Source organism: Phalaenopsis equestris, unplaced genomic scaffold, assembly GCF_001263595.1.
Source record: "Phalaenopsis equestris unplaced genomic scaffold, ASM126359v1 Scaffold000036, whole genome shotgun sequence".
In the NCBI taxonomy this organism is placed as follows: Eukaryota; Viridiplantae; Streptophyta; class Magnoliopsida; order Asparagales; family Orchidaceae; genus Phalaenopsis; species Phalaenopsis equestris.
The window spans coordinates 3,908,780-3,933,943 of NW_018164478.1; the positions used below are offsets into that span (position 1 = coordinate 3,908,780).

The 25,164-nt window shown below is 36.1% G+C and overlaps 3 protein-coding genes across 3 annotated transcripts in view; all 3 read left to right on the forward strand.

Annotated features, from left to right (window-relative positions):
- LOC110018769 (B3 domain-containing protein Os07g0563300-like) overlaps window positions 1-14,233 on the forward strand; it is a gene marked incomplete at its 5' end in the record, with an annotated part of 141,079 nt that extends 126,846 nt beyond the window's left edge. The window contains 3 exon segments of the mRNA XM_020716201.1: window positions 7,433-7,549; window positions 12,042-12,106; window positions 13,108-14,233. Coding sequence (XP_020571860.1) covers window positions 7,433-7,549; window positions 12,042-12,106; window positions 13,108-13,706 — 781 coding nt within the window. The 3' untranslated portion in view covers window positions 13,707-14,233.
- Window positions 14,234-15,124: 891 nt separating this feature from the next.
- Window positions 15,125-15,968, forward strand: LOC110018789 (pentatricopeptide repeat-containing protein At4g18975, chloroplastic; the record flags this gene model as incomplete). The annotated part of the gene is made up of 1 exon (XM_020716227.1): window positions 15,125-15,968. A coding segment is annotated over exon 1 (726 nt), but the record flags the coding sequence as incomplete, so codon positions are not given.
- A 7,429-nt stretch (window positions 15,969-23,397) lies between these two features.
- LOC110018818 (AUGMIN subunit 8-like) overlaps window positions 23,398-25,164 on the forward strand; it is a 3,031-nt gene continuing 1,264 nt past the window's right edge. Inside the window, exons 1-3 of the mRNA XM_020716260.1 lie at window positions 23,398-24,665; window positions 24,757-24,876; window positions 24,979-25,095. Coding sequence (XP_020571919.1) covers window positions 23,487-24,665; window positions 24,757-24,876; window positions 24,979-25,095 — 1,416 coding nt within the window. The 5' untranslated portion in view covers window positions 23,398-23,486. The remainder of the gene's footprint in view (window positions 24,666-24,756; window positions 24,877-24,978; window positions 25,096-25,164) is intronic.

The window sequence follows — 25,164 nt, forward strand, 5'->3', positions numbered from 1 at the left end:
TTGCTATACGTGAAACCATCAAGCAAGGTCACAAGTAGTCGTTTTGGGGCGTACGGTGGTGATGATAAAGACACACCGAAGATAGAACAGAAAGATGTCATATTCTATAACATCAAGATCCAGATATTTGATGAACAATAGGACAACGGTATCCTTCACCGACATAAGTCTAGCGGGAGTTGACTCGAACCTCCTCACGTTGTTGACAGTCCCACACCCGATAGCGTAATCTACTCGTGGACAAAAAAAAAAGTTTTGAAAAACCCTTTTAAAGCAAAAACATACTTTTCTACAAAACAAAAATTAATAACTCTCCTTTGCAATGTTTAAAATTTGTATGCATGTTAAATACATAAAACATACTTTAAAACTGGTTGTCCACCTGACGAATATCTATTTAGACTGGGAAATAACCATCTAGGTGAGGTTCAAGACACACTTCTAGACGAGTGGCAGGTTCTATACATTCGGGTGATCGAGTAGCCTTCGCGAACCTTCGAGTATAAATATATATCTGAGTCTAGCCCCATACGAGTGCTTGCGGTCCCCCTCACCCGAACTTTTTTTGTGTTTCATCAAAGCTTTGAGACAGGGCACTCGTTTTACTTTTCCTTTCTTTCGGGATTTCTCCAAGATTTTTGTGGATTCTTTTTTTTTTCTTTTACTTGAGTTTTTTCTCATTGATTTTCTCGAGTTTTTTATCATGAGTCGTTACACTCTTCTTCGGATTTTTTTTTTGCGATGCATTTAGACTTGCTATACTTAAGGAACAGCGGATCTCATGGGCGTACAAGTTTGTTTTACATTTTACAACACTTCTTTTTTCTATTTCTACCAGCTACTGTTCTTTCTGTACAACATGTTATATTTGTTATGTTTCTACCTGCTACTGTTCTTTCTGTACAGCATGTTATACCATTCATATTTTTATCTGCTACTGTTCTACATGCATCCTATCGTTTGCCCTGTACTGCACATTTTATATTATATGGCTTTAAAGCATGCCTTCTTCTTTATATAGGACGTTTAGAGGACTATTACCATATGGTCGTTTGATTTGACATCATAACTGAATACCCTAGAAAACTTAAAAGCATCATGTCGAGGAGCTTGGAGCTAGCGTGGTGGGCAGCACGACCATTTTCAACAGTAGAACATGTCTTCCCCAGCTAAATCATTCTTTTCATAGAAATTAAACAAGTCATAGTATTTCGAGGTAGTTTGCTTAGCGCGACATAAATCTTCACTTTATTTGTTAGGCCTTTGCACAGGTAGTTTGCTTAGCGCGACATAAATCTTCACTTTGTTAGGCCTTTGCATGCACAGCCAAACTAAGAAATTTAAGCCCTAACTCGTTCTAGGTTCCGAGGTTGTTGTCCGATGCGACATAAACCTTCATATCTTCTAGGCGACTTGTGTGACCATGTCACGCAATCACACAAATGTAAGCCCTAACTAATAAAATTGGCAGGATGAAACACCTAAACTTTTTCTCCTCAAAACTGAAACCAAACAATAGGATAGACTGGGAAGTCACCGGGGTTCGCCTCTGGATCCACCCTCTGGATCCACTACCTCCCCTAGTTCTTTCTCATTTGGATTCCTCAACAATGTTCCAGATTCGAGCATTTCCCCTTTCAAACCTCTTCGTCTGATTCTTTGGTCTGATTTCGTTTAAAAGTCCTATCGTTTTGACCTCATTAAAGATAGTATTCCTTGATTTTTATCAAGAGTTTTCTTAAGTGACTTCGGTCATTTAAGATATAATTAACTATATGGGTTTGCCCTTATAGAAAGTTTTCCCGAACCTAGCCTAAAATAAAATCTATTTAATTATTTGTATTAAATAGGGGAACTTGTCGACAAATAAAATAGTTTTCGCAGACCAAACGGATATCATATATATTTCTTAGTTTCTAGTTTATTTGATTGAGCCTCATCCTCAAGTCTTGTGTTTATCCCTCGGGGTAGATACAAGATTTGAGGTTGAGCGCTCTTTCATTTAAACTGTAACAAATATATGTAAATTAAACGTTCTTCCGAAGCGGGCGACGGAATTTCGATTCTGGTGACCGACAGTTTCTTGCGGGCAACTCCTCCAACTTTTCTTTTTAGCGCCGACAAGGTTCAGAGTGGTGCTTCGGCTATAACTAGACCCCGAGATGGTATTTATCTTACCGTACGTCTGTTTTCCGGTTGTTGTTCCATCATTCCAGCCACCACCACTCCTTGCTTCCCGCTTACAATCACTAGTCTGCCCTCATCTAGCCACTGCAGCCCCTTCCTCTGTAGTTGTTTAGCACCCCTCCACTTCCCCCAGCGTTGTCTAGCACTCCTCCCACCCATCGTAGCCCTCATGCTCTTCCCCGCAATTGTGCAACACTCCTACCGTCGCAACCCTCTCATACTGTTGCTACCACTGCAACTCTCTCATAATACCACCTTGTAGTTTTTGTCCTCGTTGTCTCCTGTGGATATCTTTTTTTGTTTTTGTTGTTTATGTTTGTTTGTCGGTATTTCCTGCTTTCCGAGTGTCGTGTTTGTAAGCTCTTTCAGTTAAGCAATAGTATTGTGTTTCTTTTGTAGTTTGAGTTTTCTCCTCCGGTATCAATCAGATTTTCAACAGATGTAGGATTATAAATCAAAGTTTCCTCGGGGCCTTAGGTTTTGGTGATACCTGTCAGGGTGAATTTTTTGTGAAGGTAAAAAGGTTAAATTTTGAAAATTTGAGATCATATCTAGAAATTGCCATAGGAATGGTTTGAGTATTTTCTTTTTAAATTTTGGGTTTGGGGCAAAAAAGGATAAATCTCTGAAAAATTAGTGTTTGTCGAAATCTGAAATCAGATGTCACTGTTCTAGGGCTTATAGAACGTGTGAGAAAATAGAATAAAGGGATAGATAAGTTGTGGTAGGGGTAATGAAAGTGGGAGGAATGGTTGCGGCTGAATTCTGGCGTGAATGGCGTTGAGAAGTAAACTGGAAGTGGAACTGTTGTTCTCCGCTACCCAACAACAACCTTATGTTGTCAAACAGTAGTAGACAACAAGTTCAACAACAAAGGAGGTCTTTGAACTTTTAGAAGAGATCTCCACCTCAAAACTATCATGTTACAGACACACCGCCTGAAGGAAATATAGGAATATAGCACTCCAGTTGAGAAAACTGAGAGAAAATTTCTCCAAATAACATTAACAAATCCAAAAATCTACCATATAAATAGCTCTTAAGCAAAATGAACCTAATTCTAATTAAAATAATTCTAAAAAAGGGCTTCACATGGGACTGACGGCAGCTCACGCGGGAAAACCCTGCTATAGCCCATATGGGTGCTTGTACCGCTTATGGGATTGCGGTATCCTGTAGTTCCCGGGATTCTGTTATCCCGGATTGTAGAAATCTCACAAGAGGGAGCTCTCGCTTCAATATCTCTCACCCACCACTTTTCAATCTCTCATCTCTCCCATATTCTTCTAAAGGAAAGAATATTTCTCTCTTGATCTTTTCAAAAAAAAGAAAAAAGAAAAAAAATTAAAAAGTATCTCTCACCCACCACTTTTCAATCTCTCATCTCTCCCATATTCTTCTAAAGGAAAGAATATTTCTCATTTCTCTCTTGATCTTTTCAAAAAAAAGAAAAAAAATTAAAAAGAGAGAGATTTGATCTTACCATAATCTCACTGTCTCAATGTCATCATCAACTCCTCATGCACAAAGTCATAAAATAAAGCAACTTCAAAAAAATTTAAAAATTCCGATGCAACACATTTGGTGAGAGGGAATTTGTGGTAGAAAAAACTTGTGGGTGACGCTCATGACATAATGGGTAAGCTCTATATGCACTTATTTTAGCAATGTAAGAAAAATCAAAGTTAATTACTTGTGTACATTATGTAAATGTGGTTGGAAAATTATTGGAAGTTTGGAACAAGTGTACAGATCCATACACATCTTTCTTAACACAATCCAATAGAAGACTGTGGTTGTGGTGTCTGACATCCACTCTGAGTGTTTTTTCGTGGCTTGGTGGGCGACAGTTTTTTGGATGCCCCTTATGCAGGGTAGATATTGAGCCAAATTTTGCTAAAATTTCACTTTAAAGGAGCATAATAAAAATGAGTTATTTAACTATAAGCCGTTGCTAAAATGAATTTAATTAATACAAATTTATTAAAATAAGAATAAAATTAACTGTCTAAATATGATGTGAACATTTCAAAAGAGCAAAAGTAAATACAAGCAGGACTTGCACTGGACTTGCAGAAATTTATAAACTGGCTCACTAGTTATAAATAGAGCCTCCTTGCACTCAAATTTTAGAACATGCAGGAAACTGAATGAAATTGATTGAAAATGAACTGAATTTACCATTTCATTTATAAGCAAGAAAAGATTCAATTCAAGGCCTACTTGAATAAAGTAAATAACTTATGGGCAAACTACACCGTTTTCATTTTTAAAAGTGTATCAAAGTATGGAATGTAATCTAATTTGCAAGTAAAGCTACCGAATCCACAACACATACATGCATGAGTACAAAATTTTATTTCAAACTTCAAAATGAAATTCTGCACCGAATCTAATGACAAAATATTTATAGAAATAGTAAAATTCAGATAATTTCAAGCCTTGCAAGTGCTAATGACTTTTAATTCGCATTACACCATGAAAGTCATGCAAGTTGATTTGTAAGTCCTGTAACTTCTGTTAAACAGAATACAGTCACATGTGCTTAAGCAAATCTATTAAGTGCTTAAATTTAAACATCCACGAATGTTGTGTAGATTAAATAATATAAACACATTCGCAAGTGCTCCGACTAAACACATGATTTTAAAGTCTAAGAATGTTACACTTATTTATGTCAAATCTAATCGCATTGCCCTCACTGGGAAACATGCAAATATTTTGAAATACTTCCAAATATTATAAAATTGCAGATTCTCCCTTTTTTTCCTTGATTTTAAAGTCTAAGAATGTTACACTTATTTATGACAAATCTAATCGCATTGCCCTCACTGAGAAACATGCAAATATTTTGAAGATTCTCCCTTTTTTTCCAAATAACAAACTCAAACTCATTAAGTTATATACGTCTTATAAAAATTGGAGTTAACAAGTTTGTTGTTTTTTTATAATAGTTAAGTAATTACTAGCCAAATTATAATGGAGAATGGGTTAAACATATTCTAGGTCCAGCTCATCCAAAAAGACTCAGAGTTAAACGCTTCAGGCAAATTTCACAAAAGTTACATTATTGTCCATTTACATATAGTCTTCAAGGCATTTTATTTAAAAAAAAAATTCCAATTGTGAAGCTCTCTTAATTGTTATATTTACTTTATAATAATGAGTTTATCCTATAGAATCAGTCCTTTACTTATAAAGATAGACTTGTTAAGATATATAACGTGATGAATGTTTTAAATCATGTAAATCTTGTCGACTCGATCTTTTGTATGCTAGCAACCATAATTAACAATGTTATTCTAATATTCTATAATGGATGCGTTGATATAAAATCTCAATCAAAGCAAGATATTTTAACTTTGATAATGGCCATAATGACAATAAATCTCAATTAGAGGGTTTTGTTTTTAAAATCATAAATTGCAAATACAAATACTTCAAGTAAAATACCTTGATGATTTAAAATCTCAGCTATAAGGGATCTCTTTTTGAATGTACCCAAAGCCCAATGCAAATCAACTTGCATGACTTTCATGGCAAAATTTAGTGATGATAATGCAAATTAAAAGATAAAGTTCTCTAAACGAAATTTATTATCTAAAACTAAGGGCAAAATCCATCCACACTTTACAATAGTTTTTTAAAGAAGATAATTTTAACATTGAATTAAGTTCGCATTGAGCTGATGTCATATCAAACAAACTATGGTCACTTTGAAAAGGTGTCACGCAAGTAAGGTTGGGTTCTATGTTTTCTGATTGTGTGATTTTGCTCCTAAATGATATCACAAAAATAAAAAATGGTTATAACCAAAGCCCTCTAATCAAGTGATTTTTTCCTAAATGGCATTATTATATTATGGTCATAATCAAAGCTCAAATTCATTCCCATTGAGTTTTGAATCATAAGATGCACTTAATAGGGTACAAAGCCCTCTATTTGTTCAGATTAATTTAAAACTATTGTCTTAGATGAGCATTCACCTAGGTCTACATGGCTTTTTTGGGCAGCGCAACACATAACGACTTACAAGAATTATTTGGTCATATTGGGTGAAAGACCTCCTTTGCCTTAGTAGATTAGAGTCTATAATAACCCAAGATGCTAAAGCTATGAGGTATTGATATGTTATTTGCTAAAAACAGTAAATTTTCCCAATCAACAGTCAAACAGTTGATATTATATACTAAGCAATTAGTGCTTTGACAACTAGCCTAATGTTTTCTCTCGTTAGGAGCAATTACGCATAGGGCTTACACCTAATAAAACTTGGAACCAAATAGAATGTCTTCGCAAAAAAGGTGAAATCTTTGTATTCGTCTTATCTACAATTTAATTTAGTTTTGAAAATTTTATCCAGAACAATCACAAAAAACCCCCAAGGAAAGCTGGGAGCGAGTTTCAGAGCCCACACAACTCGTCTTGGGTGGTTAAATGCAGGCTTGCTGTAAAGGTATCTTACATGGGGACCAGAAATTGTTAATTAATGTGAAAAGGTGAAGCAAGAGAGAGGGAGAATTCTAGATCGAAAATATAAGGTTTTAGTGGAATTCCTGGGGAGGCAAAGGGTATGTTATCCATAATTTTATAAGATTATTTATGCAGTTTTTTTGCACTTAGTTTCATTCTTGGAAGGGGCTTATGCAACAAACTGGTATAGCGGCAAGATGAATATGTGCTGACAAACGTAGTCTTCAAGCACATGGATTTTGACGGTGAGCTGCTTATCTGCTATCATCCATAGTTGTTAAAACATGTTTTTCACCACATGTACACTTTGTTTTATCAGGTCCAGTTGGAGTAACACCTTCTCACCGTTGATTAGCATTTTCTTCAAGTGTTTATTTTTTATTTCTGCGGTAGCTGTTGCAGGGTTTGAGACTAATCCACAGCTTATTTATGTGATTTGATTGGGAGTAGTGAAACTAGGGCGTACCGACCTGTGGTACTTGGGGAAGGGCCTTAGGCTGATCTTGATTATGACGTTGGGTGGAGCTTAAGGCATTGTGATCTACTAGCTGTCTAAAACGATTTATCTAGATTGTAATTCAACACTGCAGCTCTCAAATGGAAGAACTAAATAAGGATTCATAAATATGAAAGGATTTGAACTGTTCCATTATTTTATTCTGGCATGTTTGTCTCTTTATAGACTTGAACAGTTTTATTTTTTGTTGCATGTGCCCTAAACTTAAAGAGTTTGATTGTATTTATGCTTTCGATTCTATTTTCTACAAACCAGGGATATTAATAATCGCTGGGTGCAGTGTGAAAATTGTTCCAAGTGGCGCAGGCTTCCATTGGATGCTCTTCTGCATCATAGATGGACTTGTTCTGATAACAAGTGGGATCCGGAAAGGTGATTTTGCATTATCCTGACATATTTTATGTACTGTTGCTTGATTTTCTCTCTCAACTTTGTTAACTTTATGATGGAATTGCATTCTTCAATATGCTGAGACCGATGGTTAAAACTTCATCTTCTGTTTGCCTCACTCTTTTTTAGGTTGTAATAGCTGTAATTTTTCCTGAAAGTTCACTCAGAATTTCCTGGTGATATTGTCGACCCCTATAAAATCATGGTTGTTCTTTTTTTTTATTGGTTTATCGTTAAACATTTGTGGATTCAACACTTAATTACATAGTTCTTACCGCAACTTAACTGTTATAGTAGTATCCAGATACTACTGTATGCCTGATTAAATCTTTATTCAATGTCTCTTTCTTGAAGTATGTTATCACATACTGCAACATAGGAAAAATGCCCGAAGCATTGTAAAACATGTAAATCATGGTGTAATGTCATATTTGATTATTTGTAGTTTATCATATTTAATTCATGATATTAATCGTATTGTATGAAGTAACATTATATTGTAAGCAATATTCATTTGCTTCCGGTGCTACGTGAATTCGTAAGCTTTCTCTAAGGCTCCTCCCCTCTGCCTATGACTCCACGGCCCTCATCCAGAACTTTACTGGAGTCTTATGGCCCAAACACCTTTGTCTCTGCTCTACCTTTTTGCTCTTGTTACATGACTAAAGAGTTCGTGTGGCCATCTCCCTAGCCACTAATAAGGCACTGGGGCCACCTAAGACTACAAGTGGAAGGAAGTCGCATAGCTAATGATAGCGGTGTCAACTCGAGTCAGTGGGTCGGGTTTGGGTCCGACCCAAAATTGGCACAACCCAAATAAGTATGACCCGAAACCGATCTGAATATTATATGGGTTGAAAATCTCAACCCGAACCTGATCTGCCTTCAACCCACCAACTCAAACCCAACTTTTATGTCCCGTTTAACTTAAGGATTAACGACTATTCAGGTTTAAATAGGATCAATTTTTGGTTAATTTCGAGTCAATTTCAAGTCAATTTCAGGTCAATTCTAAGTTAGCAGGTCGTTTTCAAGTCAATATAGGGTTGGCGAGTCAGCCTGAATCTGACTCAAAAAATTGAAGAGGTCATGATATTTAATATGAACCTGACCTTATTCGGGTCAACCTGAACCTGAATTTTTCTTGTCGAATTGGGGTCGAGTTGGCATGTCAGGTCAATTTTTGACACCCTTACTAAGGAATTCCTCTTTTCCAAGGAATTAGCTAATTGATGTGCAAAACCTGACTTAACGTATGGTTGAGAAAATCTTACGTAAAATCTATTCAGGATTACAAGAACGTTTGTAAAATCCAACAAAAAATTTTACAAACGGTCCATCTGTACAATTTTCACACTTAATTCACTAAAATTCAGTTGTTTGGGTGGCACAATTTGTCCCCGGGTAGCTACTAATGTCTTGTTAATTTAAGCATAAACGCTATATTAATATGATTCAATTAGCGGATAATAAACTATAATATATTGGTCATTTCTGATGTCTTGTGAGTGATTGCTATTTACCAAATCTCTGATGTGAGCAAACTTTGACCTTTCCAAATAATTATACCTTTTTTATGCCATGTGGTTTTGCCTCTGATTTTTAAATGTTACAATTATTTAAGGGCATATCGGAAAGGAGTTTAACTGAATATCTGCAGAGTTTTTTTTTTTTAATTCAATCGAAACATTACATTATTTCGGGGCATATCTTAAGGAAATTTCACTTAAGAGTGCCTCCTATTGAGAACCTATGTTGCACGAATACGAACACGGGGACACGAATACGACACGACACAGACACAAGATGTTTCTAATAATAAAAATATAATACACTGGCACGCTTCAGATAGGGTTGCAAGTGAGTCAAGCTGACTCGTGAGCCGGCTCGATAAGTGGCTCGTGAACTGAGCTCGATGAGCTAACAAGCTAAGTTCAAGCCAGCCCCGATTCGGCTTGTTAGCTCGTGAGCCAGCTTGTTTAGGAAAATATTAACATAAAATATACTCAAAACATATTAATTTCAAAACTTTATCATAAAGAATTTAAAAAGTTAAGAAAATAATATTTTTTAATGTATATTATTTGATTTCTTAATATTTGTCTCCTAATTGTTCATCCTATTTGCCAACTTATTATAAAGTTCTTTAAAGTTATTATCATTTTCTCTATTACATATTAAATAAGTCGAATCACGAGCCGGTTCTTTTAATAGTCTCTTTTCAGTTACAGAGGGAGAGGAAACGAAGAATCGGGGAAGATGAAGCGAAGTGTCGGGTTGTCGAACAGAAACGATGGGAAGTGAGGAGGCGGGAAGAGGAATTGAACAGTAGAGAAGTCGAATAGAGGAATTCGCCTATAAATTGCGCATCAGACAGGAATGCAATCAGAGAACAGAGGAGGAAGGAGAAAATTGTAGAGGAGAGGACGCCGCTGGAGGAGGATTTATTGAGCTATGGCATGACGCTAGGTTTTTCACCTACCGGGCAGCAACGAACGTCAACGTTGAGTAGAAGAGGGGAGATGAAGGCGTCCTCTGGTGCGATTGTCAAATCAGGCGATGTGAGGAAGGAGAATCGTGCGGGAGCCCAAGCCTCGGTTGCGTGCGTGTGTGTGTGGTGTTCGATCAAGGAAGGTAAGTTTTATAACTTAAGAATACTTATACATATATATATTGAATAAAAACATGATTATATAAGGTAAAATAATGAAAATCTTATACTTAATTAATGTAAACTTAATAATTAATTAAAATAATATAAATTATTAAATTTATATAATGATATAATTAATAAAATTAATTTTTAATAATAAGAATACCATATTTATTTTAGGAATTGACCTCAATACAAATTCAAGCACAAACAATCAGCATCAAGTTGAGCACTCGTACTTTTATACTATAATAATAATAATTTATTTATTCTCAAATGTATTTCACTTGATGATATTTGTGCATGTTTTTTTCCTGATTGAGATATTATTTTTATTTATTGGTCATATCGTTATGGATTTTGTAGCTATTTACTCATGTATTTGGTGAATGTTTTATATTACATTGAATTTTGTGCGATAAATACAAATATTTATGTTGACTGTTTGTATGTGCATGACTGACTTTGATGAAGCCCCCCTTGATGGTACTAGTAGGGGAACACAAATGTACACATGCATGTAAAGGAAAAAGATATTGATGTGAATGTTTTAATTGACACAATTTTTATACAGTGTCTCCTGTGATAGTTATATAGATATGAAAGGATATTAAAATGATATCGATATAGACCCATTTTATAATGTGACAAATGTTTATATTGATTTATAAAAAAACTTAATTGACATTCATATATATTTTTTTTCTTATCCTTGTATGGCTATAGTTTAGAAGTATGAGTATTCACTGACTCGTTTAGCTCGCAATTATTTTAACTAACTTTCCAGGTTTAATTAAAGCATTAAAAGATGAGCAATAGATGAGAAATATTTAAAGAAAATGCGAACAAACATGAACAATTTAATTTTAATTGTACCGCTTTAATTTAATTTATAGTGATTTTTTTCATTTGTTAAATTGTATAGAAAATTTAATTCACACTGTCTTGCCGTCTGTATCCGTTTTAGTTAATTCCAAGCTCCGATTCGGATCGTGACAGCTCGAACTCGTAGACTTAAGCTCGAGCAAGAGATATATATAAATAAATAAAATATTAAGAATAATAAAAAATAAGAAATTTAATACCAATACCTTCAAAAAGTAAGATGTTCATAACAAAAAATATGAGCCCAAGCGTCAGATTGATGAACCTCTCGAGCTCGTTTGTGAAATGAAATCAATGAATAAGTTGAAAATATAGGTTTAATCCTTAAATAAAAAAAATATATATTTTTTTTATTTTACTTAAAAATATACCATAGATGTTTAAAATGTATTTTTTAAAATTTTTTAATTCACTAATTTAAGACGTGCCCATTTTTATATTAATATTATTTAAATCGGATGCGTCAAGAACGTGTCTAGCACGTGTCCGAGACGTGTCGAGCGAGTGTCGGTGTCTAAAAAGTGTCTTACATTGCACGGTTCTTTAATTAGAATTGTCCATGCATCATAGATGAAAACTTTACTCCGGATCCTATTAGATTAATTGGTCTTTTAATGTTTAACATTCAGTTTATGTTCATATCAACGGAAATCCTTGGATTATGGAGGGGCTGGCTATGGTACAATTTTATTGGGGCTGGTTTTGTAAATTAGGAGTCTAAATTTATTTAAGTACATGTTTTTCCATTAGAAGGATGACGTTAAAAATTTGGACAAAACTCAAAAATGAGCCATGAAGTCGTGTGAGTCATTTAGAGAGGAAATTGTGTGTGTGTGTGTGTGTATTTTCTTCTTAATGAATGCATCCTTAAGCATCTAATGTACGTAATGATGTAGTAAAATTAGCTAGTAAGTTCTGACTTCTTCACATGTGCAGATCTTCATGCTCGGCTCCTCAGGAAATTTCTATGGAGACAAGACATCTACTTCCAATGAAATGTGGTACGTTTTGCCCTGAAAGTTTTCTTTCTGGTTTCTTGCTTAGTAGACTTACTGGTTTGTCCACTCTTGTGATAAAAGACAGCTTGGAAAAGTAATCTTTGACATAATTTAGGAATTGTTTATTTTTTGAAACTGGGAAAATATTTATTTTGTGAATGAAGTAATCGTAGTTGGGATATAATTGAGATGTGCTGGCTCAAGTGTGACTCAATAGACAGCTCATGAAGCTTTTTTATTTATAAGCTCTTGTTTCCAGCCTTAAACACAATTACTGGCTCATTTATTAACAGGCCTCGAGTCAAGATCAACCGGGCTTGACATGAGAGCTTGACAAATGGAGCTTGTTAACTTTATTGTGGGGGTATGGGAGTAAATTTACATCAAGAGAGGAATCCTAATTCCCACCCATCAAAATTCCTTCATTTTGGCTTGATCTTCTCTTGAATTGCTCATTGCGGGGGCATGAAAGCTTGATCGATTTCACCATGCATGGCCTACAAATTAACCTTCTTCACCATAGTTGCTGCTCTCTAGCAATGATGATGGATATTAGTCTATACATTTTTCTGATGATTCATCCTCGTTAACAGTTATGCTATTTGTTGGTGTTCTTTCTTCCAGCAATCTGTCTTCCTCTACCGAACTCTCCTTATTATCAGGCAACCATCCTCGCCCTTCCTTCAACCTTACTTTTATCTTTTAGGTTGTGAGAAATGCTTTTTCACCACCAAGCTCACTCCACAACCTTAATCTCCTACTTTGTCTCAAGCTTATCCAGTTTGTTTTGCTTGAGCTTTTTCATGCAGCAGCTTAAATTTAGCATTCATGATTAAAGAATCCAGGCTTGATGTCTACTGTTTACATCCGTAAATTTGAGGGCCTGCTCTGCTTGATAGGACATTCACAAGTGAAAATTGGAAAATCTATTTTTATCAAGTACATGATGTTTCTTTGTGTTCCAAAAGTTAAATTGATTTCAAATCGTAACCTTGTTTTCCCAGGTTCCTCCAAGAAATCTAAGCTGAAGTTTGAGGATGAGAATTTTGAAGTATCTGATGGGCTTGACACACTTGCAAACCTTGCCATTCTAGGGGAAAATAAATCCCACTCAGTTTCCTCCCAGCCAACTACCAAGCACCCACGCCACCGTCCTGGTTGCACCTGCATTGTTTGCATCCAACCCCCTAGTGGCAAAGGGCCAAAGCACAAGCAGACTTGCACGTGCAACGTCTGCCTCACTGTTAAGCGTCGCTTCCAAACTCTAATGCTCCGACGAGAGAAGCGCCAGTCTGAAAAGGAATCTGAGAATGGTGAAACTCCCACAAAGCAGCAAAACTGTACTCAACCAGCACAGGTGCTGCCACAAACGCCACCTTCTCCATCAGCTTGCATTATTCATAATGCAGGTCTCGGGAACTCCCCTCCAATACTGAATCCAAACAATGGATTAGTTGATGATGAATTTGAGCGGAAGAGGGCCACACCTTCTCCTATAAAAACACAGATTGATCTGAATATACAGCCTGAGCGAGAAGAAGAACCGTCACCTGTTGACGTTCCTGGAAGCATGATTGTAGCTTTCCAGAATGATCTTGATTAGGATCTCTCCAAGACCCTATCGCCAACAATCACTTTGAAGCAGCTAGGCTCCCTATGAGGAAGCAATCTGGAGTTCAAATTATTTTTGTCCCGTGAAATTACTGCCCTGGTGCCAAACTGCTGTTGTTCACATCTGCCTTCACGTTTCTGGTGGAAAGAGAATACTTCCTTTTTGGTTTGTTGTTTCTACTGGTGAAAGGAGCTGTGAGGTTCTAGGTGATGACAACAGAAGTTTCCTTGCCAACTTCTCAATGCAAATGTGAGCTTACAAAGTGCAGAGGATCTTAATTTTAAATGTTTTTGTCGGTGAGATTGTGGCAGACAAGATTTTGCTGCCATGGCTTTTTCCATTACAAAAATGGAACTGCATTGTAAATTTAGCCGTTAGGGTATTGGTTTAAAGATCTCACTTACCATTTGTACACATTTTATAGTACTTTTGGAGACTAAATCCTGCTATTTGTACATTTTCTTATAGCTTGCTTATTGTAATTATTTACAAAGTGCAAAAATCCACTAGTATCATATTTCATCCCAATACAAGGTTAATTCTGAAAGGAAATGGAGAAAGTGGCAATTTATTAGGAGTTATGATTTTAGACTGCCGTTTCCCTTTGATCATGCTTGTAGTGCTGAATCCCAATTTTCTGCAATCTGCCATTTTGAAATTGAAGACCAGTTTTTGAGCTTGCCAAAATAAATTGATTGACGGAATAAGGATGCAACAATTGGAGTCAGCAATAATACTTTGAATGTTGTTTATGGTCGCTATTTGAAATTTACGCGTAAAGAACTAGGTTTTAAATGCAAAATGATAAACGGAAACAGTACGACTACTGTAGTAGCTATCAACAACAATAACCCGCATAAAAGCTTGATAGAATCATTGTATTCTGATGAAATATTTGAATTAGTACTGTTTTAGTTTTCTGATGAAGTTGTGATTATATCAGGAATTCATTGCTGCATTTCTTATGATCTATAATATTTTGGTGTTATAAATTTTTGTAAGAAACACTGTATTTTATTTTGTAGAAGTTAATAATGATGACATGTTTGATTTGGTGTTAGAAATTTTATTAATATGCATGTAAATAAGATGTTTTAGAAATTAGGCATATAAATATATAAGAATTATGCGGTATGTATGTAAATGCTTCTTAAAATAAATAAAATTAAAAAACTTACCAAATGTATAAAGATTCGTGGCCCATTTCATTTCCACGAGTGAAAAGTGGGACCGTGATTTACAGGTGCCGCACAGTACTGAGGGAATATTTCTCCCCATGGTTCAGTAACACTTGTAGAGCTACGTCAGCAAAAAATCTTCTCTCCTACACCCCTATTCTGCTGGGTTCAGTAACACTTGTAGAGCTACGTCAGCAAAAATCTTCTCTCCTACACCCCTATTCTGCTGCCGCCTTTTTCCTCACTCCTCTTCATATCTCGTCATCGCAACAGTTTACTTTCCCTTTGTCTGGTGCATTGGCGAGTCCTGGTCTATTACGCCTCTCAGTCTTTGGTACAGAAGGGCGAAATGGCGGAATTTGGCTTAGGGTTACGATTTCGGGCCAATTTTCTCCCCAAGTGGTGCTCCACCGGCCTTCCTTTGATAAATTCATCATTGTTCCGGACTCCATCGTCCGTGGTTACATGCATGAACAATCCGCCAAACTCTTATTCGAAATCAGGAAAAAAGGAGCACCATTTATGGATGAAGAGAGATTCTGCAGGATCCGGTCAAAAAGCTCTCCATCTCGTTCGCATCGTTTCAAAGCTTCCAAACGAAAAAGAAGCCATTTACGGAGCGTTGGACAAATTGACTGCCTGGGAGACAGAATTTCCAGTTATTGCAGCCGCGAAAGCGCTGGAAATTCTTCGAAGGAGAAACCAATGGCTGAGAATCATACAGGTGAGCAAGTGGTTGTTGAGCAAAGGTCAAGTTCTCACTATGGGAACATACGATAGTCTGCTGCTTGCTTTTGAAAGGGATGGAAGGTTGGACGAGGCAGAGAAATTATGGGTTATGATTCTTCAGAGGCACACGAGATCGGTATCCAAGCGGTTGTTTTCTAGAATGATTGCTCTCTATGATCATCATCATTTTCCTGAGAAAGTTGTGGAGGTATTTGCAGACATGGAGGAGCTGGGTGTGAGACCTGATGCTGATACGGTGAAAAGAGTGGCTGTAGCTTTTGGAAAGTTGGGAGAATCTGAGAAACAGAAATTGGTACTCATAAAGTATCAGAATAAGTGGAAATACTTAAGAGTGAGGGTTCAGGCTGAAGCAAGATGACAGTTAGTACCAAATCATTCTCTTTAGTCATCAGTTCTTTGCAGGCCAGCTGCATCAGGTTCATTGTGTAAATTGGAAGAAACACGGTTATCAAAAGCTTTCGTAATAATCGTCAACTTATTTCAACAGTTTTTTATGAATAAAACTTTCAGGTAATCGGGATTCTCTTGTTCCAATTTCTTTTTGAAATTTATTTTTTTCTTCCAAACTTTATGGACTGTAGCCTGCCATCATACAGTAATAAATGATGTAATGTAATTAGTTATGAGCCTAATCGTTCTACAAATAAATAAGCTCAATTATCAATATAACCATCTGTGGGAATCGTGAGAGCCACTTCAAGTTATCCGTTATAGATTCTGTGTCGGCTATCCCAACTGTAAGAAACTTTCTTCTCTGCCCCTCATTTATATGTTCATCACGACAATTACTAAGATGGCTTAAAGAGTTCTAAATATTCAGTAGATGAGAAAGGTGTTTTTCATTTTTAGTGCCTTAACATTTAAAGAGAGTTTCATTTCAAATTTGGTTCTCTCTGTTTTATTTTCTATATATATATACCCTAAACCCTAGACCTTACATGCCTCATTGTTCCCAAGATTGACCTTATATGTTTGCTGTTTGTTTTGTTTTTAATATAAATATGTTTGAAAGTTCATCTAGGATCAAATTATCCTCACATTTTATAAATATGAGTTGAAATATTTGCTATTATGCATTATTTTGATCATATGAACTCCTAGACTGTTCCTCTTCACGATAGCTCTCTAAATCTGGCAATTGTTGAACATTTGTGTTTGGGCTATAGCAAAGTTTCAAAGTGACAGTCTCATTTTTTATCATTTGTTAAAGATTAGTCATGTTCTACATTTCGTTAGTTCAATTTGACAATTATCACAGCTTTGCACATTGTTGGCAATAGCTCGGTGCATCTGTGGCTAACAAAATTGATCTTCAATAGCAATGATAGACTTTTGCACCATGTATTAGCTGCAGGACCTCTAGCATGTAAATATTTAATAAGGTACTCACACAATGAGGTCTATGGAAGGAAAAGTTGATTTACTTTGAATAATTAACCTTAATTAAATTGATTTTTTCTGGATGAAGCTATTTAAGGCAGCCATCCCATATATTGCCAATGTTTTTATCATCAACATACAAGTCTTTGAAGGCTTCGATACTAACAAGCTTCATTTGTAATGTTAACAAGAGAATGACTTGCCTGCATAGTGCAATTTGTGTTTGGTATAGGTGGCCTATCTGATACTTAAATTGGAATGTAAGTTTTTGAAGGAAAGAAAAAAAACCTATGGAGGATGCTTTTTTGACAAAGTCTTTTGCGAATTCAAATATTTGAAAGCTTGATGGTCACTATATGGGGTGAACTCTTTTTAAATCAAGTAATGCTCCCCATGTTGTAATGCTTTGATAACCATGTAGTACTCCTTTTTGTTTGTTTTTTACTTTTGTCGAGCTTCATTGTGATTTTTGCTTTAGTATTCAATAGGGGTGTCATGAAATAACGACCTAACATCCTGACTTAAAAATTTGAGTTTGAGTTGACTCGATTATTATTTGGTTTGGATTCAGATCTAAATTATATACTCGATTTTTATTTTGGTTGAGTTTGGGTTGAGTTGACTAAGTCAAAATTAGCATGTTTCTTATTCAATTTTGGGTTAGGTAGGTTTGAGTTTGATTAATTAGGTTAACGATCCATATTCAGTTAATTGGATTGTTTTGATTCAAAAATTGCATGATTACTATAGCAAATGGTTTAAGCGGGTTACTTTTGTGCTAGGTGTGTTCAAATTGAGTTAAATATTTTAACCTTGTAGTAAGTGAGTTGGGTTTGGGTCAAGTATATTTGGGTTAATTTCATGTTAGACCCGAATTAAACCCATCAACTCGAACTGATGCCCCATTGTAGAATTCTTGAAGGAATTTTTATTCTCTCAAATTTTGCATTACACATTCATATATCTTAATTTAAATCATTTTATTTAGTTCAAGGAGAAATTTGATTTTTTTTTTCTTTTTTTTTGGGTAAGTAATTTTCCTATGCAAGGCAAAATCATCAGGACATTTTCAGGAATGAACCTCGTACGTGTCTGGTTGTAGCCAATAGCAGGTGAGTGTGTTCAAATATTGAATAACACTCATTTCTCCTTTTAGTAAGCTCGTGTAGTTTGGATCTCTGTCAAATAACTCTGAGGAGTTTTCAATACTAGAATAAGTTTCACAGGCAATCTCTTATATCTCTTTGGTTGTCCTATAGTGTAGGAAGTTTTCTCCAACCTTCGTGGTAATGGAATAATTTATTAACTATTACATAACGATATGATCGTCAGTTTTTCAGGCCCGGTAGTTTGAATCAGTCATTTTTAAAGCTGAAATTTCGCCTGTGAGATGTCATTATTTCTATCTACCACAAATGTACATGAAGACGGACTATGACTTTTGAAAGAAATTATGGTCATGCCATTTATGGTTTGTGACTACGTGAGAAGTTTGAATGCAGGCTTGGATCTAGAGGTAACTTCCAAGAAAGAAGATTGTGATGCCATGTCGTGTTTGATAATGATAAGATTGTGAAGGTCGAATCGAGAATCAATTGTTGGAGCGAAAAATGAGAGGACCCTTAGTTCTGACTATAGAATCAATTGTTGGAGCGAAAAATGAGAGGACCCTAGTTCTGACTATTCGGTCAGATGAGTGAACATGAACTAGAGAGAGATGCACAACTCTCGGTTTCCAAGCATTCGACACTCGGTGAGAGATCGGGTCTGACTTGTGAGGTGGAAGCTAGTGCAGGTCAAATCATTCGCAGGCCGAAGCAGCATCAGCATTATGAGAGGATGGGACTAGCCTATTGCTAAAATCAAAGCATTCAAACAGATTTGTGAAGCGTGAACAAAATGAGTTATGATGCAAAAATGGAAGGATTCGAATGGCAGCAGTCTCGTGGAAGAAACATGACCAGAAGATGTGCTTCTCTATACTCCAGGTGTTCATGACTTTTTTGAGCTGTGATAAATTTTTTGTTTAGTTTTCATTGTAGGCAGGTATACCATTGAAGTGCCAATGAATGATCATAAAACTTGAATCATTAAACACTTAAAGGTATCTGGTACATTACATGGGCTAAAGGGCATTACTTGCCATTCGTAGGGCCCTTCTTTGACTTTGAAAATCTTTTTCCACATCTTCTGGCCGAATGCAGACAGAGGGTACATGCTTTTGAGATTGAGCTTAGAAAAGATTTTTGATCCATTCAATTTGTCTGAGTATGTCCTCCTACCGGAGTATCGGGAACCAAAACTTACTATGTTCTTGTTGATAACTTGATTGCCCACGTGCATGCACCAAGAGCTGCGCTTGCTTGGCACCATTAAGGATGGTATGACCCAAGGGCTAAGACTTGCTCTAACAAACTGTTGGGACACCAAATAATCCACAATTCCTTGCAAAATGTCTTGTTCCTTTGGACCCATCTAATAATGTGATAGATTATGAAGACTTGCTTCCAGGATGAAATTGATCGGGTGTCGCGCATCTTGTAATGGTGCAAATTGGAGCAGTATATCCGGAATATTATTTAGCAAAATCTCAACTTCATGCGGAATACTTAATAGTGACTTTAGTGGTAGCTAGGCAGAGAAAAAAACTTTCCTTTCTTCAGTTTTGTACAGAATTTTGGTTCAGGACTGGTGGGGAGAGTTGGAATATAATGTCTTTTGGACTTGAATCGTGTGGTTTAGCTGATAAGAGAAGCCTAATAATGCACACAAGTTGTTTACTTTTGTCTGTCTCGGCAACCTCTATTTCACACTAGGAATCATCATATCCGTTATTGTAGTTGCATGTATCTTTGTCACCGACTTCATCATCAAGCACGTTAAATGGTTGTTGTTGTGGGCATTCATTAGATTTTTATCATTTAGCAACAAGAGGTGGAATGTTATCACTTGTTTTAGGATTGATTGTTTGGTGCCTTTGAGATGCTTTCTTTGGGTCTAAGCGAGTATGCCCGACTTCCCTGTAGGATTTAGTGACTTATTGGCAATTTCTTACTGGCCTCGCAATTTGAGAATCTAGATTACTTAGGATTTGTGCCGGAAACATAGCATGATGCTTATTGGCAAAAATTTTTATCAATGCTACGGAATAAAGATGTGTTGACCAAATATTTTGTTAATGTGTTCAATCATTATTATAAATTTACTCACAAGCCTTTTTTTTTAATTTCTTATAGCCCCAATTATTAATTTTACATTGGTGCATAAAGCTGATGAGAACTTTTATGCGTTTGTGATCCATGTGTTTACTCCGTCTAACTCAATTAGAATTCTAACTCAATTAAAATTATAAAGAAAATAATGAACACCATCATTTCTAAGAAGAAGCAGGAGAGTGATCAAAAGCATAAGGCCATAATCAACGATAAGTCAATTAAGGCCTTTTTAATAAGGGTTAAAATAACTTTTTTGTTATTAGATAGGAGTTGGGAGTAGAAATTGAATGCACTGATCAATTTTGCTTAAAGTTTTGTCAAATGTAGAAGAAAAGGAAGAGAGCGATGATGTATTTATTGTTGACTTATTTCATTTTGTTGAGGTTAGGGATGATGTTTAATAGGAGAAAAAGAAGAAATAGGTTGTGAGAAATGTGGAGATAGAGGATGTTTGTCAATTCTTTACTATGATGCATACAAATGAGGAGGTCAAAAATGTGGGGTATGTTAGTCATTTACTTGCTAGTATATACATAAAAATGAAACGAAGTTAATACATTATAGGACGTAAAAGAGCAAGAAGTATTTAACTGGGGATTAAATGGATCCATAAAAAAAGAGGCACAAATACATAGAGTAATTTGTCATTAATCCCCGCTGTTTAATTGATGAGGGACAATTGTCTTCCATAGTCTTTGATGTCAGTATTGGTGATTAATTCCAAAAATAGAGGTAAGAGTAGGTTGCGAAAGCGCTGCTGGTTTTTAATTGTTGAATATACTGTCTGCATAGTTAGATTATGTAATGAGAATTATATTACTTTATTTAATGTATGCTTTTTTGAATAATTGAATAGAATAATTTTATTTTTAAATTTTTAAGCATATATGCTTTTTCTATTATCTTACAAGGGAATTAATTTAGAAATAATTAAAGATCTGTGAATTAGGTGTCACTGTGTTGGAAGAATTATTTCTTCAATAATGTTAAGAAATAATCTCTACATGCAACATGACAAAGTGGAAAGTTTCATTCAAGTGGCTTGAAAAAGCCCCTATGTATGCTCTCGGAGAGGAGGAAAAGTTCCTTAATTATGAGTTGATGTGTAACTCATATATGTAAAGATGAACTGGAACGAAGTTTATTGGATGATATGAAAATTTTCACTGTTTTTTTAATCCATAATGTTGTATGATTATTCTTGTAATTCAAAATAGATTTACCGGTAAAGATGAGTATGTTATCTCACTATTTCTCTATGTTAATTGAAGTATTTGGATTATTTAATGATAGCAATAACTTTCTTACATTTAAACTACTCGAAAGCGGCTGAGAGCCAGCACATATGAGATTCTCAAGTCATTTGAAGCTTTAAAAAATATATATGATGCATTATCCAATATTGTTTAATGAGAGTATTTTGTTGAATTTTTAATAGATATTATGAAATGTATGTGATAGAAGACATCTACTTAACTATTAAAAAAAAAAAGACTTGGAAGTTGTACATATACAATTTTACCAATACTGTTTATGTCGACTTATTTCATAAAATATAAATTTATATTCAAATTCGATTGAATCATCATATAAGCATTTTTTTTTTCAATTCATTTGAATGACACTATTGTAGAAGTATATTCTTTGATTTGATGGTTCCTATCTATATTTGATGTGTTATGGCTGATGGATTGAATATTGATATATCATAGTTGTCAGATTGACTGTCATATAGTTAGTGTATTGAACTCTAAGTTATAAACATTGGTTTACACTATATTGTATCATAGTTATAGTAGCTCTTTGTTGTGGTATAATTGTTGGATTATACTCTATTGTATCTACTGTATAATTCATATTATTATAGATGTGAATGATTAAAATGATCTTATTTACAACAAACTTTAAATCATTGTTAGCAATTAGATGAGAGATATTTTGGTTCAAAACTAAATTTTAGGTATATTTCTTCAAAATAGTAAACAAGCATGTATTTCTGCATTTGTGGCTTTTATGAGTTATATAATGTTAAATTGACCCACGCTCATACATAGTATATATATAAAGGGAGGCTTATGTCAGCATTACTTAATTAGTCTATTCAAACATGATTAAATCATTTTTCTATTCATTTGGATAACGTTTACTATAAACATATATTCTTTCATTAATTATTTCTAATGAAATTTAGTGTGTTATGGTTGGTGGATTGAACTATGATGTATCATAGATATAATGATCTCTCTCTCTGATGTGATCTAGTTGTTGGATTGAACTTTTATATGTTATAATTCTTGGTTTGTATTATTATATTTATTTTATATATTTTGGTATTTTATTTATTCTGATACGTTCATAATGTTATTTTGCCCTTTATTGTATCAACTTATATCTAATGTGTTAAATTTGTCACAATACCTCTTATTCTACGTACCATAGATAAGTTATGATCGAACTTATTTGAACATTATCCATTTGAATTATGTTCAAGTCTTGTTTGAATAAAGTAGAAGGCGGTTAGTCCGCATTTAACTTTGAGATATATATTTTCAAGAGTAAGCGGCAGCCCCATCGATAAAGATTGAGGAGTTGGGGCTTCTAATTTCTCAATTTTTAATGAATATAATGCAAAAATAAGCCGCAGCCCCATCGATTAAAGATTGAGGAGTTGGGCTTCTAATTTCTTATTTTTTAATCAATATAATGCAAAATATTATCAACTTTATGAGATAAATTTAGTTTAAAATAAATGCAGTAAAAATGCATTTGCCGGCCGGGCATATGCTTGCCATGTAGAGTTGCTCGCTCACTCACAAGTCACAACTGCCACAGCTAAAAATGCCAAAAAAATAAAAATAAAAAAATTAACTGCCACAGCTAAAAATGCCAAAAAAATAAAAAAAAAAATTAAAAAAAACATATAAAATAATAACGGCCGGCATGGCACGTTACCAGTGCTTGACACGTGGCTACGAATAGTTGCTTCTGTTGAAAGTCAGATTGCCTTCCCACAACGACCCCTTCCACCCTAAACTAATGGATTAATTATAATAATCGCATTTTGAAACATCTTGCACTAATCAGTAATCACCATTGAAGGAAGAGCAGCAGCAGAAGAGAGTGGAGAGACCGGCTTTCATGCCCAAAGTTTGATCAATCCCCCGCCATATTCCAAATTATAAACATCCTCCGTCATCTGCCTTTGTAATAAATTTTCTCTGCCAAAACAACTATAATTCATAAAAGGGATGGAGAAGAGAAGACCCATCTCCAGAGTGCTGTCCCACCGCTTCCGCCCCGTGGCAGCCACCACCACCACAACCACCATCTGTCCCTCCTCTCCGTCCTCCGGCGGCGACTCCCCTACAAATCCTACATCAACACATGTATCAACCTCCCCTCGTCGACGCAGGAAACCCTTTTCCCAAACCCCAACTAAAGTACTCCGCAAGCAACGCTCCGCCGAATCCCTCAATATCCGCGGCGGCCTCTGGCCTTCCGCCAAGAACCTACCAGATGCTCCTAACACCGGCGTCATCGCCGCCACGCTCCTAGACCATCTAATCAACGACTGCAAGAACGAAGAAGAAGAGGACGAAGAAGCAGCAGAAAATGGTCGGCCTATGGTCGGCGTTGCAACACACGCTGCAAGCACTTTCTCCTCCCGACAGCGCGCCGCCGGCACGGACTCCCCTGCTTTTGAGATTAGCTCGAGCAATCCCCGAAAGGGAAGACGTTCTCGGTCAACATTATCATCATTGAAATCGATCAATAAGAAACAGCCCGGAACGCCTCCCTCACCATCCTCCTCCTCCTCCTCCTCCTCCTTTTCCGGACCCAATGCTCCATCCGCCTCCCGTCTCCCGCAGGACAGCAAGAATAAGCACGCCAGAAGAAGATCAGAAGTTGGCATCGACTTCCCCAGCACCGAGTCCGACGGCAAAGACACCCGGAATTCAAGATCGAGAGCTCCCGTCAAGATCGCCGGCAAGCTCATCAGGAAATCGGGTTCCCCAGTTCGGAGGTCCAAATCCCCTGTTATGCGGAATTCGCGATCGCCGCCGGTTCCATATAATTCGCGGTCGCCGGTGTTGAGGCGGCAGAATTCACCACCTGCTAAGGGAATAATCGGTGGAGGGATGGGGAATATAATAAGCATGGGATTGGGGAGCTTGTTCAGGAGAAAATCATTTTCCGGGGCGGGCGTAACAACGAAGTCATCATTGGTGGGAAAGGAAGCGGATGTTAATGGGTTGTCGGGGAGAAAAGGAATGGCGGAGGGTGTTGGTTCACCGACGAGAGGAGGAGTGCCGGCGACAGTGGAATTGCAGCATAAGTTGAGAATGGCGCACAACCAGTTGATGCAGTGGAGGTTTCTCAACGGGAGAATGACTGCGGTTAGCGCAAACAAGTGGACCACGGCTCAGGTAATATTTTTAATTAAATTATGTTTATTTATAATTTATAGTTTATAATTGGTCTCCTCCCTCGACTTCACACGTACCTACGTACGCGCAGAATGCATTGCTGGGCGGATGGATTGGGTTGTCGGAATTGCAAACCGCCGTGACACGGAAGAGGTTGCAGCTGGCCAATCACAAACTAAGCCTTAAGCTCCATACCCTAATTTCTCCTCAGGTTAGTAGACTAGTGCGTTATTAACTTATTATTATTATTATTAGATTTATATGTATATATATCTTAAACAATGGGATGTATCGAAATATGCATGTGGATCAGATGAAAGCAGTGGAGAGATGGGGGAGTTTGGAGAAACATCACTTGGCAGCAATATCCTCAACCAAAGACTGTTTGCATGCGGTTGTGTGCAGGCTACCTCTAACTGACCGTGCCAAGGTTTCCTTCTTACTTCTTATAATCAAAGAGGATATATATATATATATATATATATATATATATATACAC